The following is a 19,955-nucleotide window of genomic DNA, read 5'->3' as shown; positions in this document are numbered from 1 at the left end:
TTTCAATTAATAATTTATAGTATGCAAATTTTATGTATATCATCAATATTTGTTTATGAAATCATGCCATATCTGTAGTTAGAAGATTACATGTGAATATTGCTACCTTAAAAAGTAATGAACATAAATTAGCAATTACCAGACTCTCTTCAGCATTCTATATATTTGAGATGCAATCACTTAGTTCAATTTGTTGTAGTGAAATATTCATTAATACTATAACAGATTATTTTAGAAAATTAATTTACCAAATTAACATAGAATAGACATTTCTTGTCCTAGAGTGACACCCAGTGGCCAGTGTAGGTAATGCTTGAGTAAACACAGGTTTGATAAATAAATAAATTCACCAATCATAGAGAAGGTTCCATCTTCTGGGCCAGGTTTATTCAAATTTTATGAACGTATAGTGTGCCACTAGATAAAAGAGGAAATCCGGTAGACATCAGACACCCCCCAGGAACACACTTCATCAGGACACATATCATCATCTGAACACACATTTGAATGATCACCCCATCTAGATCTGACACCTCATCACATCATTGGGCCCACAGCTCCAGCATAGCTGGATGCCATTATGGGAAAGCAAACTATATCCAGTAATGGGCATCATCTTAGGAAAATCTGGAGGTGACCATTTTAAAAGGGCAACTATATTTTCCACATTTTATTATTGATTTTTGTTTTATGCAAGTATTTATGCTAGATGATTTGCTACCCCACCCATGTCCTAACACCTTAAAATTTGGTAATTATAATTTGCCTTATATTGCATAACTATATGAAATTCACCTGGTGATTTGACTGCAGCCGGTTCACAAGTCAAGTTAGTCCAAAGCAGATCATTATCTGCCAAATGTTATTCAATTGGTTAGAATATCTACAGAAGGGGAAAATCATTGTCTCATTGGTATATATTTTATGGTGTTTGTAATTGACATTGTAATAAATATTAATTTATTTGTGATAATCTGCAGTCTATACTACACAGATCTTGTTTGTGTTCTTAAAGAATTTTGCTTGGTAAAATTAACTCAAAATAATTAGGTCAGTTAAATTATTTTACAAAATGGACTGTGATTCAATCGATTTAGCTGCCTAAATTAATTGTTTGGGCATTCCCCGACAGTATGCAATTGGTATACACTAAGGATTTCTTAGCTCCCTTTATATATGGTCTAGGATTTCCATAGCAAACAGGATTACTGACATTTTAAATGATTGCAGGTAAATAGGTTTGTAGTCTTGGCAATCTTTCTCTCTCAGATGTGGCTTCTAGAGTTTCTCCTCTCAGCTTTTGCTGCTGGCCTTTTTATCTAGGAAGTTTATAGTTCTTCCTATATGAACAAGTCCCCTTTCCACTTCCCTCCTACAATAATTTCTATGAGGCTAGAGTTTTTGCTTACAAACTCTACAAAACAGCGTAGTATCATAAATACCATAGGTAAAATATGTCAGGGTAAGGATGAGCTCAGTGTACACTTGCTGTTTGGACATTAGTCTGGATACTGAGCATTGACTTCACTCAGTCTAATCGCTTACATGGACGGAATTCCTGGCCATTTAAACAAATGGGAACGGATTAGAGGGATTATGTCATTGCCTACAAGAGAGATGTTAAGGCCACACATGTATAGTACAATTAGTCAGCAATTTTGTGGTTAAAACCCACACTTGTGTGGTACAGAGCAGCCTTTCTCAACCCTACTGTACAGTTTCTTGCCACCATATTTGCTGGCATGGCAGTCAAGACCATGTATTCTCTGTATAAAAAAGTGCTCAGCATATTATGTTTGAGCACCATATGTGTGGGTTGTCACCACCATAATTGTGGCTCCTTCTTCATATGGTAGATGAACAGGAGTATGGCAATCAGCTAATCAAAATAGTCCATGGAAACTGATAATGCTACTGTATGAGAGTGGATGGCAGCAGCCCCTAGTGTTTACAATGTGTGGCTGTTTCCAACACTCTGCCAGCAGCCTCTTCCTCTCAGCACCTCTTTACACCTATTTTTGCAGTGCCCTGCCAGCAGCTTCATCCTCACAGCACGCTGACAACAGATTCCTATTCCCAGCACCCTATTAGCATCCCCCACCTCCAGCCACCCTGTCAGCAGCTTTTTCCACCCAGCACCATGTCAGCACCAACTCTCATGCAGTGCTATTGGTTCTTATATAACCAAATAAAGTGCAATATTTTACAAATATGTGCATCAAATAAACATATCCTATAAAATTAATGTGTCCTAATACATGAATACTGATCCACTATTAGTTACTTTCACATTCAAATAAAGTGCAACATATTTCAATAAAGTGTCCTTGGTGCATCAATAAAGTAACTGTGCATTAAAGTGTCCTTGTGCTTTCAATTAATCGTGGTATTTTACAAGATGACTTATTTATTTTTAAAGTGTCAATGCTCAAAAGTGCTCTCTTCACTGATGCATCCAAAAGAGAGAGATTATACCTATTTCTCCTCAGTACATCACACGTACACCAAGATTGACTTTTTTCTGATTCAGCACAAAGACTTGCCACTCGTGACCTCCTCTCAAATTGTTATCATTGCTTTCTCTGACCATGTGCCGATATATCTGACTCTCACATGCGAAGCTATTTCTTTAAGCCCTCCAAATTGGAGTCTTAACGAATCACTATTATAGGCCCCAGACATTTGCCTTGAGCTTGACAAGCTGCTGTCAGACTACTTTGTGGAAAATGCTGATTCTACTTCCATCCTAGTGGTCATACGGGAAGTGCACAAATATGTTGCACGACGCTGTTGATTCGGCTAGGGGGGCAACAGAAATGGGAAAGGACACAGCGGATTGACAAGCTTATTTCTCAGGTGTGCTCCCTCGAACTGCAGTACAAACTATTCTTATTGGAGTTCCAATATATGGCTCTCCTGAAGGCCAGGGAGGACCTGAATGGGCTGCTCTACCACAGGACCACACAACGGCTGGCCTGGGCTAGAAGCTTTTTATATGAATTTTCAAATAGGCCAGGAGCTATGTTGGCAAGAGCTTTATGGGGTCCTAGGAAGTGCACCTTTATTCCACACATTGTTACCAGACAGGGGACGAAGGTATCCACCTCTCAGGAAATGGCTAAGGAATTCTGTAATGTTTATCAGGAACTATACAATCTACACCCAGACCTAACCCCTGAGATGTAGCAGATCAGACAGAATTGGCCAGAGACTACATCAGAGCCTCGGACACACCCACACTGTCTACAGAGGTAAGGGATTCAATAGAATCTGAGATTACTGCCGAGGAATTTAGAATTGCCGAAATTGCATTAGCACAAACAAAACCTAGGAAGGCACCCGGGCCAGATAACTTTATGTTGACCTATTACCAAACCTTTGCAGCCAGACTAAAGCCACATTTCTTGATAGTTTACAATACCTTGATTGGGGAGGGTGCCATGCCAACAGACAGGCTGTGAACTTATATTTTGCTAATACATAAGGACGTAAGAAAGGGAAGGATCTGTCTCAGTGTGGGAATTACCGCCTGATTGCTTTATTAAATGTTGGTTTAAAATTCTTTACTAAAATCCTGGTGAACAGGCGGTTGCCACATATCCCACTGTTGATACACTTAGACCAAGCTGGCTTTGTCCCATCCCGGGAGGCAAGTGACAATACCATATGGATTTTGCAACCTCACTCATGAGGCTTGATTGTCATGACACCCGTTTATGTTTCAAATGATGCGGAGAAGGCATTTGACAGGGTGGCTTAACATTTTATGCAGGCCACTCTGTCGCACATAGGCCTTGGCCCCAACATGCTACAATGGATGCTATTGTTAGACTCCACACCTGCGGTGGCAATTCGGGTAAGTGAATGGCATTTGGATTTTTTCAATATAGCCAATGTGAAGCGACAGGGTTGTCATTTTTATTTTAACATTGGAGCCCCTTTTTTGTACTATTAGAGGCAATCCCAATATTGTTGGCCTATAGAAGTCAACAGGTCACCATAAACTGACCTTTTTTGTTTCTCATCCGTGTATATCCCTGCGAATATCCTTGAGGCATTGCGGACTTATGGGGAATTGTCCAATTTCAAGATAAATCTGGATAACTTGGCTGTGTTGAACATAACGATTCCAGACTCTGACATCCATAGCCTGTGCTCCTCTTTTACATTTCAGTGGGTGGATAAAGCCATACGGTACTCAGCACTGGCACTCACTGACCTTGATGTGGTTCGGACGTTACCATAAAAGTTGCTGTCCTACCGAGAATATTATACATACTTCAAGTCATGCCAGTCCACATACCCACCACCTTTTTCAAGCAGCTCCATTAGTTATATAGGGATTTTATATGGTTCCACAAATCCCTGAGGATAAACCTGCATCTCCTCTCTTTGCCTAAGATGAAAGGAGGCATCAGTCTCTACGATGTTTTATAGTATTATAGAGAAGTGCACTTCTTGAGGGCTGTGGACTGGGATTGCAATGAGTACCTCAAACAAGTGAGTGGCCATGAAGATAGAGGATGCCTCCATCCCTCTTTTGGCATCACCCTGGATCACTTCCTCATTCCCTGGGGACATGCAGAATCATCCCCTGATTGGAGCTACTCTTGCAGTGGTTAGGTCGACCTTCCAAACTATAGTCTTGTCACTGCTGCCCTCTCCATTGACTCCCATCATAAGAAACCCTGACTTTACCCAGGGCCCTAGTAGTAGAAACCTTCAGAGATTGGAACAACAAAGGAAATCCTGCCTCATGGTCATACAGGTATACAGCTGGTTATCCACCCTATTCTGTTGTCTCTAGGTTCTCAGATCTGCCTCTGGATGATTTGAGCTCCATCCAACTAGACATTTCCTGCAGACTTTTCAGAAAGTGCATTATGTCCCTCACACCCTTACTCCACTTGAGTCACTGTGCAGAAAAGGAGAACCATTGTGACAAATGTTGTACTTGCTATATAGTTACCTGATTACCCCTGATGATGAGCCGAGGCTGACATTTGTTCGCCAGACAGATTTAGATTTTCAGTTGATGCCGCAACAAATAGACAAAATATTTCTCCTGGCTCATAAATCTTCCATAGAAAATCAATACCAGGAACTTGGGTACAAAATTCTCTCCATGTGGTATAGAGTACCTTATGTTCTCCATAAGATGAAGAGCTGTTACTAACATATGTTGGTGATGCAATGCAGCAGTAAGCACTATGTTTCATGTGTTTTGGTCTTGTCCTGCTGTTACCTCCTTTTGGGAGGGGGTGACATTTACTATTAAACATCTAACCTTTGTTGACCTGAAAGGTAATCCAGCCACATGCTTACTTCACCTAATAGAGAGACCCCTCTGAAAATATAAGAAAACTCTAACTATGCAGATGCTCAATGCAGTGAAGGCTTGCATCACTGCTTTGTGCAGACAACCTCAACCGCCCACCAGAGTCCAGTGGTATTCTAAAATCAATGATATCGAGCATATGGAAAAATTGGCAGCTACACTCCATAACTCTGAAGAACAATTCAGGGACAAGTGGAGGCCCTGGAGATATTTCCCATGTACCAAAGCTTACTTGCAGGAAGTCTCCTGTTCTGAGTCCACCGTTACTGGAGTCTGGAGTCGGGTAGAAACACAGATTTTTGCCCACTGGGTCCCTGTAGTATTTCCTTCTCAGAGTGTAACCCGTCTGTATCATAACATTCTTGCAATTCTTGGTTACCTTCTCAGATGTACTGTACCATACATAGGTAAATGGAGACGTAGACATAATGCCTATGTGTTAAATATGTCAAAATACCTGTGTTCGATCAACTTTGTGCCTTATGGCCCCTTTGTCTCACTGAATTTCCTGTAGCATATGCAAAGTGTTGTGGAGGCAGCTAGGTATGTTTACCATTACCTTACCTCCTTCATCTGATTATTACATGTTGAAATCTGTACTATATTAGAGTTTATTCTTTTTCTATTTTGATAGCCTGGAATGCTTTTGATGTCAAACTGATGTTCTATATCTGAGAAGCTTTGTAATAATAAAAAGAATTAACAAAAAAAGTGCTCTCTTCAAACAATGCCATAGTATTTCAGTGATCCTCCACCACCAACGCAGAACACTCACCAGATTTAAATGACTACCTAGCACATGTTTGTCATACAGCGCTAAGCAGGGCTTTTTTTCTCAGAGGAAAGGTGGTGGAACTCCCCCACCCAAACCTGGCCACGCCCCCATCAAACCCTAGGACCACCCCTTTAGAGAACAGGAATGCAAGTAAAATTTGGGAGGGGCTATAAAAGTAAATGTATGGAATTAACACCGCCCCCCCCCCCACATTAGTAAGAATAGCGAGTAACACTGCCCCCCCCCACATTAGCAAGAAAAGCGAGAAAAATTGTATCGCCGCTCCTTACCTGATGCTGACGATCCGCGCTATGGTAGGATCGACGAGCAGAGGGCGTGATGACGTCAGCGCGCACCGCCGGGTGTACTAAGATACACCTTTCCTATGGGGGTGGCCGCGCGCCCCCGATGTTTACACGCTGGCGGTAGAGGGGGGGGGGTGAAGCGTGCATGTCCCCGCTCACCGGCTGTGAGCAGCGGCAGTGACAGGTGCCGGGCACGCGCAAGCATGACATAAACAAGCCGCGTCCGGCACCTGTCACTTTCGCTGCTCTGCATAGCTTGTCAGCTCTGCAGAGGCAGTCGGTGAGCGGGGACAAGAAGAAAAAGGTGGCGGAACGCAGTACCGCCGCGTTCCGGCAGAAAGAAAGCCCTGGCGCTAAGTATCATGGATAACAACCATTTGCTTTCTCTTTTCTGGGCTGCCTGTACTACTTCCTCGGGCCGGCTGTACTACTTCCTCTTATGTATCTCACACAGCATGTAAGGAGAGATGGAGGGAGAATACCATAGTGTGAAATCTTTAAAAACTTTTATTCAATTAAAAATACTTTTACAATCTTTCTCACATTGTTAGGTGCATAACGTTGCACAGGGATACATGTGCATGTTGTAACATATCAATAATATTGGTAACTCAGATGGGACTCTAGGCTTTCTCACCGCTACCTTCTCCCTTTTAGTCTGAGTCCACTACTTCCGATTTTGCTGTATGGGATGATGTTACTTCCTGCTGAGCCCAGATGTGGTGTTTCATCATCCTGATGTTCTCAAGAGGCATAGCAGAAAGTCTTCACCCCTTGACTAAATACTGCACCATTAACCATTTCCTTTCCACTAAATCAACGCCATATTAAATTTCTATGTGCATGGGAGCAAACATCTTCCTATATCTATTAACTAATTTCACCTGTATAATCCTCTCTAAAAATATGTTACGCATGCTACATACAGATCATGTTGTTGTACATACCCTAAACCACATACAATGCATACCCATTCTGATGTTATATCATAAAACATATTTATAAATTCTTTTTACACCTTCAAAAATTTGTAATGAAACAATTCAAGTCAATGTCTATATTTAATCCTGCCGGTGCTAATGTATCTATGTCCACGGCAATGTTAAATTGGGACTCTGAGTGTACCTCCCGAGGTATAACTTATTAATGACTATTTGGCATTGTGGGAAGGTTGGATGTTTCCCTATTTATCCCCGATTTACCATACGTAATCCTGATTGGTTAATTCTTTGGTGGGAAGCACACCAGTGTAGTATATAAGTGATGAGGAACAGGAGGTCTAGGTCTTTGATGGAGGAGGGACGAAATGCATCAGCAGACGTACTTCCGGTTTCCTATGTTGAGCATGTGATGTCATATCTGGGTGAGTTGAGCGCACACCGGTCGGTGCGTTCCAGGGTCATCTTGTACATACCTAGAGCTGATCTCTTACTCAGTGCTGCCAGTTTGGTTTACTTTCTGGAATCCATTTTACATTAGAAAGTCTGTTTTGGAGGATTTTGTCAATTGGTGACTTATTTTAAGTTATAATGTGAGTAGATTGAGCACTATTTTATTCAATGAAAGTCTTTGCAATATTGCTCTATTGGTTCTCCTTTGTCTTCCTATATAACACATTGTTATGAGGGGAAATCCCCTTTGAATCCCTTTTGAAGAGGAGGCTATGGAGAGGAAAGTTTCCCTGGGAATTGAAGGATAATATTGTATCCATAAAGTGCAATTTATTCTTATCTCTGGTGAGTGTGGAATACATTAGTATTCCCAGGAAGGTGTGGATCCATGGAGTCTTTCTTCTGTATTTCACTTATCCTACATTTTTGGAGCACTGTTTGCATGTTTAAAGGAGACTTTCTTTGTTTTTGGTTTCATCACTTTTTTTGTATTTGATTACAAATTTTAAAAATGTTTTTTTCATTTTGGTGGTTTTGGACCAGGGGCGAACTGACAACTCATGGGGTCCCTGGGCAATAGGGGATCATGGGGCCCCTGTGTCCTTGCCCAAACTCAAAAAAGCCTATGAAAAAGGTACCAGGAGCATCTCATTGGCCCCCCTACTGACCCTGGGCCCTCGGGCAGTGCCCTAGTTTCCAAATGGTCAGTCCACCCCTGTTTTGGACATTTATTTTATAACCACAGAATTTATTATGATTTGTGTATAACTATTTTTGATTTAAGATGGGAAGTAGCACCAAATGATGGTCTTATTGGGAACGAACTAGATGAGAAATGGTTTTCCTTCCTTAACCACGTGGAAAAAAAGCTCTTGGAACTTATTATTTTGAGGGGAAAAAAAAAATTTAAATCCCTGGATGAAAAAAATCCACATGTAAAAGAAAAAATGGTTCCTTTTGCCGACACCAATGATTATAAAGAAAAAATGCAACATCTACAAGAATACATCAAGAAGGTAGATGAGGATACGCAAAAAAAAAATAAAAATACTGTAGAGACATGCAGGATTACAAACATAACATGGTGTATAAATGGCAGGAAGAAACTATTAAAGGCAATACGGATTCTAGGGAATCCACAGAAGAGAGGGATACTTATAAGGATTATCCACAGACTCCCTCATCTCAGATTAAAAAGGATACTCACATTCATATCCCTAAGAGGAAGGAAAAATCACCTATGATGTATAAGGGGTGAGGGAATTATCAGGGAAAAACCCCACAGTATGCTGTATCCACTAATAACAGGTTTGACCCCTTGATAGGTTGGCAACAATCCCCATCACAAACTTACCCCCACCCTCAGGGAGGGGATTTTATAAGAAGAGAGTATGGACCACCACCATGGAAGGGAAGGGGTGGCCCCCAAAGCAGGGGAAGGAGGGACCTTATTTTCCCTCATGGAGAGGAAGAGGGGGATGGAGACCAGATCCGCCCATGGCCCATACAGGCCCATACATGAGAAACAAGGAAAGAGAAGAAGGGGGTGCACAGGGGAGAAGAGGAAAAAGAAAAAGGGAGACCTAAATCAAGGCATTTTCAACCTCAGTGAGCATCAGTTCACTGAGGAGGAACAAAGGGTGTTATCTTTGGGACTTAAATTTGCCCCGGATAAACAACTAGACAGATTGGAAACATATGTGGATTTTCAGAAGTTTATTAGAAAACTCAACATTAAAAAAATATTTGGATAAAAAAGGTTAATTGTGGAGTTAGGGATGATGGTGCCTATGTACACACTAACTTAAGAAATAAATCAATTTTTAATCCCAAGATTAGTAATAATTGTTGTGTAGACACTTAAATTGTGTAGACAATAAAAAATGGTGGAGCATGATCTTGAATCCTTTATTATTCCTCATGTGAGACCGAAGAAAGATCTAATAGAAGGTTTATAACAACTTGAGAAAAACAAAGACATTGTACTCAGGCCAGCTGATAAAGGGGGTGGAGTGTGGAGTGGTCATTATGAATAAGGACTATTATGACGAATTGAATAGGTTGGTAGGGGATATAGAGACCTATGAGGTGGTTAAAGGAAACCCCACTAATAAGTATAAAGCAAAGTTGAAAAAAGTAGTAAATTTAGGTGAAAAAGAAGTATTTCTTAATAAAAAAAGAGGGCAGGTATCTGGTTCCCGATGCTTCAAATACTCCAGTCATTTATCAATTGCTAAAAATTCATACAAATGTGGCTAAACTGCCAGGGAGGCATATAGTCAGTGGAGTAGACTCCCTTTTTTCCAGAGTGAGTGAATATATTGCCAAATTTTTGCAACCTCTAGTACAAGAGTCTCCGGCCTATCTTAGAGATAGCAGTGATCTCATTAATATTCTCAAAGGAGTTGATGTTGGTGCTAATTGTGTGTTGGCAAGCATAGGCGTCAATTCCTCATATACGAATATTAGACATAAAGATGCCCTAGAGACGGTTGAGTGGTCTTTGAGAAAAATAATTCACTTAATAATAGACAGAGAGAATTTTTATTGCAAACCCTGGATTTGGTTATGAGCCATAATTTTTTTTAGCACGATGGCATATTTTACAGGCAGAAAACTGGCATTGCAATGGGTGCTTAATATGCACCCTCTGTTGCTAATGTGTTTATGAGTAAATGGGAACATGAACCAGTATTTAACAATAGGAGATCGGAGCTTAAATTGTATAGAAGGTTCATAGATGACATCTGCATTGTATTGGAAGAAACGCAGGAATCTCTGAAGGAATTCATTCGAAGTATGGGGACTAATCAATATAACATCTCATTCACTGCAAATCTAAGCACTCAGTCTATTGATTTTTTAGATTTAACCATTTTCAAACAGGGGGTTAAACTTTGTACAAGAACTCATTTTAAAAACGTGGATAGGAATGGTTACATTCCTACACACAGTTGCCATCATCAGGGATGGTTGAAGGCTATCCCTAAAAGTCAATTTGTAAGACTGAAGCGGAACTGGGACAATGAGGTTGATTTTGAGGATCAATCAAATGTTCTAATGCAGAGATTTGAGGAAAAGGGGTATAAGATGCATAACCTTAATAAAATCAGGGAACAGGTGAACAGAGAGGAATTATTGGTGAATAGGGATAAGAAAGTGGATAAATTCAACTTAGCCTTCATCACAAGTTTGTCTAGGCAATATAAAGTCATGGAGGGAATTATTAGGAAGCACTGTCCGATTTTATTACAAGATGATATACTAGGTAAAATGTTACCCAAGGAAGCTCGATTCATTTATAAAAGACCACCCACCCTAAGAACCAAACTTGTAAAAAATGTTCTGGACCCACCTTTAAAAAGGGTGACCTTTCTTGATCAAGTGGGTTTTTTTAAATGCTGTAGATGTTTGGCCTGTAGGAATATGAAAGGGGACCCTAACACAAAAAAATTTACACAATTTCAGTTGCAGAGTATTGGGGAAGTGTTTAATATTTTTACATTTTTATCTTGTGGAAGTATCCATGTAACTTACCTTTTAGAGTGCCCGTGTCACAGTATGTGGGGAGAACCACTACAAAATTGTCTACTAGATTGGGAGAACACATTAAAAATATAAAAAGGGGTTCAAACATCACAGTTTATCCAATCATTTTAGGAAGTTCCACAATAAGAATCCATCTGTCTTGAGATTTTGTGGGATTGATAGGGTAGAACCCCACTGGCGTGGGGGTAATTTGACCAGATCAATCTCAAAAAATTAAACAAAATGGATTCTGTCATTAAAAACATTGACTCCTAAAGGGCTCAATGTTGAAATTGATTGAAATTGTTTTTTATCTGATTGGTAGTTTTTTATTGTCCCCTATTTATATGGATGGATGGGTCCATTATCCTTTTAGGGGAATAAATAACACTATGGGATATATTTAATTTTGTTTATTGACTTGTTTTTATATTTAAATGTAATATGTTTTTATTTTTATATTTACATGTATTATGTTTTTGTATTTATATGTGATATTTTTTTTACTGATAAATATTATTATTGAATTTTTTTTTTTTGCTCCAAAGAATATTTTTATTAGAAGAAAGCAGGCATAACAATACATATACAGACGTGAATCCAAAATTGGACATATTACTGTATGTCACCTCCCGTGTCGCAGATGGGTCAAAGCATAACAGGCAATACAAAACATAGCGTTGTAAAACATTTTGTCAACATAATATTACAATCCAGGAAATGTACCACAAATAAGAAATGAGTAAGCACTGTCAGGGAAGTGTGAAGTGTGGGATATCGAATATGAACAGCACCTATTAAAGCCTTAGATCTGTTTCACCTGTCCAAGAATTGGAAGTGTTAATACGTCTGTTTGAGGTACAGCATTCTGTATTGGTTATGGTACGAAGATGAGAGTAGAACATAAGCGGGAGCTAGAGATCAGGTAGAAAGAGGGTTAGTTAGTAAGTAGAGTAAAGTGGTGATAATGTAAGTATATAGAAAGGGACAAGGAAGAGAGAGAGAGAAAGAAAAAAAAAAAGGGGGGGGGAAGGTAGAGAGGGGAGGGCTTATGGTATGGTAAAACGGAAAAAAGAAGTGTATTCTTGTGGGTAGGTGGCTCTCAACATGTGAAAACGCGCCACAATAGAAATATCAGCTTATAGTTGAAGCCATGGTGCGAATCAAGACAGTCAACCGGGTAATATGCAGATACAAGATCCAAGGGAGCAAGCCTTGGTGAAGGACAGAGGTATATCTAGGCATAGATCGAGAGGTATCTCAGAAAAGAGAACATTCCCCAGTGTCAGAATAGGTCTAGTCAATCATTGCTGCATTAGTAGGTGGTAGGTAGGGGTGGTTTTAAAATGCTTCCAACAGGCCCAAGTTCCCCTGAATCTCTCGGGATGTTCCTTGGCAACAGAGATCAGTTCCTCCATTTCCTAAATTCTATTGATCCTCGCAAACCATTCACGGATAGTGGGGATATTTGACGAGCGCCAGTGGACTGGGACACATTGTTTTGCGGCGTTAACCATGTGCATGGCGAGTGATTTATGATATGTCCAGGATGGGAGTGAGGAGTGATGCAGTAGAAATTGTGCAGGGGTGAGCTCCAGGCTATACATAGTTACTCGTGCAATTGTGGATTAAACTCTCCCCTAAAATGGCTGCAGCATAGGGCAGTCCCACCAAATGTGCATGAGTGTACCTTTAGCCAGGTGACATCTCCAACAAGAGTCTGAGACATTGGGATCGAACTGGTGAAGCAGGGCTGGGACTGTGTACCATCTACAGTATAGTTTAAAGTTGCTTTCCTGTGTGGAAACACATATGGAGCCTTTGTGAATAAGTGCGTAGATATGATCCCAGTCTTCCAGCGTTAGATGGAGTTGTAGGTCAGAGCTCCAGACTATACAGGCTTTCCTAGACTGAATCTCAATGGTGTTTTCAAGGTAAGAATAAAGCTGGGATATAACATGTCTCTTGGGAGAGTCTGTAAAACAGAGGTTTTCGAATAGGGTAAGACGTCTAGTATATTGAGTAATGTGTGAGGAACTGTGAACAAAATGGTGTAATTGTCTATACATCCATGGCGTCAAGGTCAGGAGTGGCCACTTGTTTAGAATGATGTCTCTAGATAGAAACGTCCCATCCTTAAAGAGTTGGTGCATACACAGATTATTTGGGTGGCTGGATCCTGCAAGAAAAGCAGGTGACAAATCCGGGGGGAAGTCTGGGTTCATAGTAATGGACGAGAGTGGGCCTGGGGTAGAAGAAAAGTCTGATGTCTTAATTATCTGATGGTAACAGGCTAAAGTGGAACCTATAAGAGGGTGTCCCGTGAACTCAACAGGGAGGTGTGTACTTTTCAGCCAAGTAGACGAGGCAAGTGGGGTCTTCGAGAAAGCAGCCTCCAAGTTAACCCACGCTGTTCGACTATGATTTGTAGACCAATCTACTATTCTAGCCATTTGGCAAGCTCTATAGTAGATAGATAGATAGAGCATGGATTGACCTGGTGTATCTAGCGAATTGAAGGCCTTTAAAAATGGGTGTGCTAGGATATCTATGAAGGATTTGTAGTATGTGGTTATAAGACCATCTGGTCCCGGACTTTTGCCCGGCTTCAGTTGAGCAATGGCCTGTTGTAGTTCTGTCAAAGTCAAAGCCCCATCTAGATCTTTCGCTTGTGACTGAGAAATAGCTTTAGGAAGATATTGGGCCAGAAAAGTCTGGATGATGTCTTTGCGTGGTCTATCATCTCCTGTCAGTTTAGGTGGTAGGGGGAGGTTATAATGGTCGGTGTAATATCGATCAAATTCGGCTGCGATATCTGCAGATGTTTTAAGTGGATGACTTTGTTTCGAATTAAGTCGATGAATGGTATGCGCTTCTTTTTTAGCTTGCAAAGCCCGTGCCAGAAACCTGCCGCTTTTATTGCCATGTTCATAAAAGAGTTTCTGGGTTAAAATAAAATTGCGTCTAATTCTCTTTTCCACTAAATCTCGCAATTGCTTGCTCTGGTGTAGAATTTGAGAGGACCTCATGTAATTTTTTTGTTTCTTTGCATTGGTTTTCCCTTTAAAATTTAAACCTAAAGGTCCAGGTATGAATTATGGGAGGAACCCCAACACTTTTTTTTAAACTATCCCCGACTCCCTGGTTTACATTGTGGCCAGTAAATGAATGAGGTCGGTTGAAGTAACTGGTTGCTGACAACCACTGACAGTAAAAGAAAGAAGCTTCAATATATAGTAGTTCGAGAAAAACCTATACTATATATTATCTTTGGCTCTAGCCAAATGGGCTGAAAGTCTAGCATTCAGATGAATATCCAAACAAGCAAAGTTTGATCTAAACCTGTGTTCGGACTAAATGAGGAGCTCATTCCTAGCAGAGAGTTGAGAGCCTAATAATGAATGGTCTCAGGAGATGAGAATCCATTTTTAATACAACAGTATATCATTAAGATACTTAACCAGAAAGAGAATAAGTTTTATGATTGATTTTCTAAACTTAAAATATACTCTAGGGTGCACATTTTTCAAATGAATACCAAATAGGCTTAATTAGATTGAAATCTGTTTTTCCTACATTATCAACACATGTTGCCAAGTTACAACTTAGATGTTATGATCCTTGATTCTTAACCATGGTAATACAACAATTTCTGAAAGCAACGGTCTTGTCTATTGACTGGTTATTTTGAAATAATAAACATATTTGGCATGATGTAAACTGTAGTGCAAAAAAATATATATATATCAGAAATATTTTAAAGTTAAAGTATAACTGAAGAAATTTTTTTTTGTTTTAAATAGAGTAAAGAGGAATTAGAATCCCTTTCTGGTTTGGATTGTTTTCTGAGTCAACATTAGGGAGATTTGTCCCGGTGACCATTACCAGTTACTGTAGAGAAAATCCCATATTTTAAGTGGTCACCAGAACAGGAATAGAGGGGAAATCTAGTGGACACTAGTTTGGGTGACCATGGTGACTACCAAGGATTCCCCTTATTTTTGAGGAATTTCCTCTCATTTCTTTTTGTGGCTATGGAACTGAAATTTTACAGGTGGCAAGGGTATAACCCTCCCTTTCTCTATCCTAAATTATTTAAATGTTGCCTTTAGTTCTACTTTAAGCATTTTTGGTTTCTTAAAAACATAATGGAGTGGAGTAAGCTCCAGAGGTTAGTAAATGAGATGAAGCTTCATTTGGCAAGGAATACTCAAACACACAAAAGGAAAATAAAAAACATAATTTTTGATTGCACATGATTGTATGATGCAAGCCAGCAGAGCTTTGCCTCATTTACTAGGCTCTGGTGAAACTGCACTTGCAAAATGCAACTGCACTAACAAAGTGCACAGTATATTTGTCTTCAGCAAATCAACCCCATTGTCTATGTTATTTTTACAGTAAGGTTACTAGAAGGCAAAATTAAAGTTTGTACTGTGGTCTTCAGATATAACATTTACAAGTAATATGCACTGTACATTGTGTCAACCCTGATCTCTTATTGGTCATTTTAGGCTATTATAAGATGCCTGTCCAAAAGCAAAAACCTCTACTATACTGTACTCTACTCATATATGAATGGATTTGCGTTGTTTAATAATTACATATATCAGAGCAAATTGGTAACCAGATCCCAGATCAATCAGTAATGGAAATTTCAAAATCATTAAAATATTTAATCTTATTGGACAACGTTTGCTACAAAATGGGAACAGATCTAAATGGGCCCATAGTTACGTGCATGTAATATGCAATCAGCAAATTGGATCTTTGCAAAAATAAATATTAATCTCTTATTCATTATGGTTCACTGCAGGGGTAAGTTAATCCAGGTAAAATTTAGCAGCATCAGCAGATGTCAGTTTACTTGACAATAATTCTTTGACTAATTTGCAAGCCTAAGTAATATTTATATTTTTTTTAAGAACAAGTAGGTGTTTATTTGATAGATTGTTTTAATAAAACCCTCTTTATTTTGTCCTAATGTTTAATGGACATCCACTTCAGGTCTGTCTGGCAATTAACACATTCTCTCTGTGTCTGAAATTTTATCTTAACAACTTGAGTCAGAAAGGCTCACTAATTTCTTTAAATACAGGTATCCACAAGAGAAAGAATCTGGTATAAATGCACTACAGGCCAAGAGGTCAACTTTTTTAAAGTTTTCACACAAGATTACACAGTAAAAGTACTATCAATTATACCATACAATAATTACTCCAAGTAACTGTGCATTGAATATACACTATAGTTTCCCTTTAAGGCTAAATAAAAATGTAAATAAAAAAAAAATCTATTAACTGACTTTTTTTTTAGAAGACAGTATGATAATCATTACTTTTTTATTAACAGTGTAATTTATTTCATTGTGATCAGAACTATCTGGGCAAAGAGTAAATCACATTCCGTGGTCATTTCCAATTGTACTGGTAAGGAAATTTTCTTTTGTATAATTTGTAATAACCATATTATCTTGCTTAGAAATGTTTGCCTAATTTGTTAAACTTTGGGACATATTTATTAATAGTTACCATACATTTTACCTATTTGTTACCAACATTTAATTTTTTAAAAAAATATTTTCTTGAAGAGAAAAGAAAAACAAATTGTACAATGTAAAAACAACACTGAATAATACAATCCCTGAGTTTTATACATTGAGCTCCAAGTATCTGTGACAGCACACACAGGTAAAGAATATTCTGGAACCATAGAAACTCAATAGACAGCACATACAGTAAAACAAAATTACACAGGAGTTTCTGGAGGAGTGGAGGGCTAGAGTATAAAATACAATACAAAGAATTTAAAGAAAAACAAGCAGTTATTACAGAAATTAAAAAAAAGGTCAGGTTTATGCCTATGAGAGCAGTAACTTCATCAAAAATATCACTGCTAAACTGGTGCCTATCAATTGCCCTGGAAAGTTCCTGTGTTAGAATCATTTGAATACATTGTTGGAGTGGTTGAAAACACATAAAATCATATTTAATGCTGCATACAATATGACATTAAAACATTGAACACTCCCATACAAATAGTTACTTCTTATTATAAAATATACTTTATTGTCAAAATGAGAATTATAATTTCCATCTAACGCTCGTAAAGGTGGTGGGGTTGGTCTGCTCCTGTCACCGCAGAGTACCTTCCGAGTCCTCCCAAACCCCCCCTCTCTATCCTTCTCCTCCTTCGAGGCTCACTGCGTCTGACTATTCTCCCCAACCCCCCTGAAGATTGCTGTGATATACCGGCCTCCTGGATCCATATTCCACTTCCTGGATGACTTTTTCTCCTGGCTACCCTTCTTCCTCTCTTCTGAGCTACCCACCATCATCCTTGGGGATTTCAACATCCCTGTCAACCTCGACAACCCGGCCACATCCCATCTCCTCCACTTAACCTCCTCCTTTGCACTTGCACAGTGCATACAATCCACCACCCACTTTGATGGTAATATCCTTGATCTCGTCTTCTCCAATCGCTGCGCTCCCCACAACCTCACTAACACCCCCTTCCCTCTCTCTGACCATAACCTGATTACCTTCTCTATCTCCTTGTCCTCCAATGCCTACCCCTCCAAATGTCACACTACTACCAGCCGTAACCTCCACAACCTTAACCCTGCCCCCCTCCACTCTGCAGCTGATCAACTCCATGACAGCATCCTCCCCCTGTCCTGCCCAGACTTGGCTATGACTGCCTACAACAATGCGCTGTCAACAGCCCTTGACTCACTAGCGCCTTTAACCACACACAACATCAGACCCCGACCGCTCCAGCCCTGGCAGACTGATCACACCAAAACCCAAACGACACAGTCGTGCCCTGGAGCGACTATGGCGCAAAACCAAATCCCAACAAGCCTTCACCCGCTACAAATCTGCCTTCCACACCTACACCTCCTCCCTTCACGCTGCCAAACAAGCCTACTTCCTGACCCTCATCAAGGCCCTCTCCTCCAATCCTCGCTGACTCTTCTCCACCTTCAACTCTCTACTCTCGCCACCCCCACCTCCACCCAGCATCTCACTCACTGCCCTTGAGATTGCCAATCACTTCAAAAACAAGATTGACACAATTCGCAAGGACATCGCCGCAACTCACACGCCCTCTCAACCTTTCCCCTCTCACACAGCTACCCCCTCATCCCCCCTCTCCCTTGACATAACCCGCAGGGATTTCGTCGCTGCTCAAACTCCCTCCAACCCCGTTCCCCCTCACTCAGCTACCCCCCCATCACCCCTCTCCCATGGCCCCACCACTGCTCTGACCTCCACTTCCACCCTTCCCTTCATTCCTCATACTGAAACCCCCCCAACACTTCACACCTTTGACCTTACTACCATCAAGGAAGTCTCCAAGATCCTCTCCGATGCCCGCCTCACCACCTGCCCCCGCGACCCTATCCCCTCACAGCTCCTACGACCTCCCTCCCCCTTCATCCTAAGCTCCCTCACCCACATCTTTAATCTCTCCCTCTCCTCTGGCACTTTCCCCTCCCCTCTAAAACATGCACACATCACCCCCATACTTAAAAAGCCCTCCCTGGACCCCAATGACCCGAACAACCTCAGACCCATCTCCCTGCTCCCATTTACATCCAAACTCCTTGAGTGCCTAGTCTACACCAGCCTATGCTCTCACCTCAACGACAACAACCTCCTCGATCCCCTACAGTCCGGCTTCCGTCCCCTACACTCCACCAAAACTACCTTACTCAAACTCTTCAATGACCTGCTAACCGCCAAAGCTAATGGCCACTATTCAGTGCTCCTACTCCTTGACCTCTCTGCGGCCTTCGACACAGTCGACCACCCCCTCCTCCTCAAAAAACTACACTCCCTCGGCCTCAGAGATTCTGCTCTCTCCTGGCTCTAATCCTACCTGTCACAACGCTCTTTCAGCATTACCTATAATGCTACCACCTCCTCCTCACTCCCCCTCTCTGTTGGGGTCCCTCAAGGCTCCGTCCTCGGGCTCCTTCTCTTCTCCATCTACACCTCCTCCCTTGGCCAACTCATACACTCTCACGACTTAAACTACCACCTATATGCCGGCGACACACAAATCTATCTCTCAACCCCCCACCTCACCCCTTCAGTCTCTGCCCGAATCACACACCTACTGACATATCTGACTGGATGTCGCTCCACTTCCTTAAACTGAACCTCTCCAAGACCGAGTTTCTTGTCTTCCCCCCAGCCCGGACACCACCCCCCATTGACTTCTCCATCATGTCCAACAACGCCACCATCAAACCCGCCCCGCAGGCCAGAGTACTTGGTGTCATTTTGGACTCCAACCTATCCTTCCAGCCCCAAGTCCAATCTTTAACAAGCTCGTGCAGACTCCACCTCCGCAACATCGCCAAAATCCGCACTTAGCTAACCCCAGAAACCACTAAACAGCTCATCCACTCCCTCATCATATCACGACTCGACTACTGCAACTCCCTCCTTACTGGCCTGCCTCGCCGCTGGGTATTCCCGCTTCAGTCGATCCTGAATACGGCAGCCAGACTCATTCACCTTTCCAACCACTCCATCTCCGCCACCCCCCTCTGCCAATCCCTCCACTGGCTTCCGATTGCGCAATGGATCAAATTCAAAATCCTA

General features: G+C 40.9%; 1 protein-coding gene across 1 annotated transcript in view; it reads left to right on the top strand.

The window, feature by feature from the left end:
- NPSR1 (neuropeptide S receptor 1) overlaps positions 1–19,955 on the top strand; it is a 398,179-nt gene that overhangs the window by 259,751 nt on the left and 118,473 nt on the right. The window contains exon 6 of the mRNA XM_089687130.1: positions 16,690–16,766. Coding sequence (XP_089543256.1) covers positions 16,690–16,766 — 77 coding nt within the window. The remainder of the gene's footprint in view (positions 1–16,689; positions 16,767–19,955) is intronic.

Source organism: Staurois parvus, unplaced genomic scaffold (genome assembly GCF_062004578.1).
Source record: "Staurois parvus isolate SC_StPar_1 unplaced genomic scaffold, SC_StPar_1.0 ptg000020l, whole genome shotgun sequence".
Classification (NCBI taxonomy): domain Eukaryota; kingdom Metazoa; phylum Chordata; class Amphibia; order Anura; family Ranidae; genus Staurois; species Staurois parvus.
Note: the sequence above shows the minus strand (reverse complement) of the source record. Positions and strands in the feature narration are given on the sequence as shown.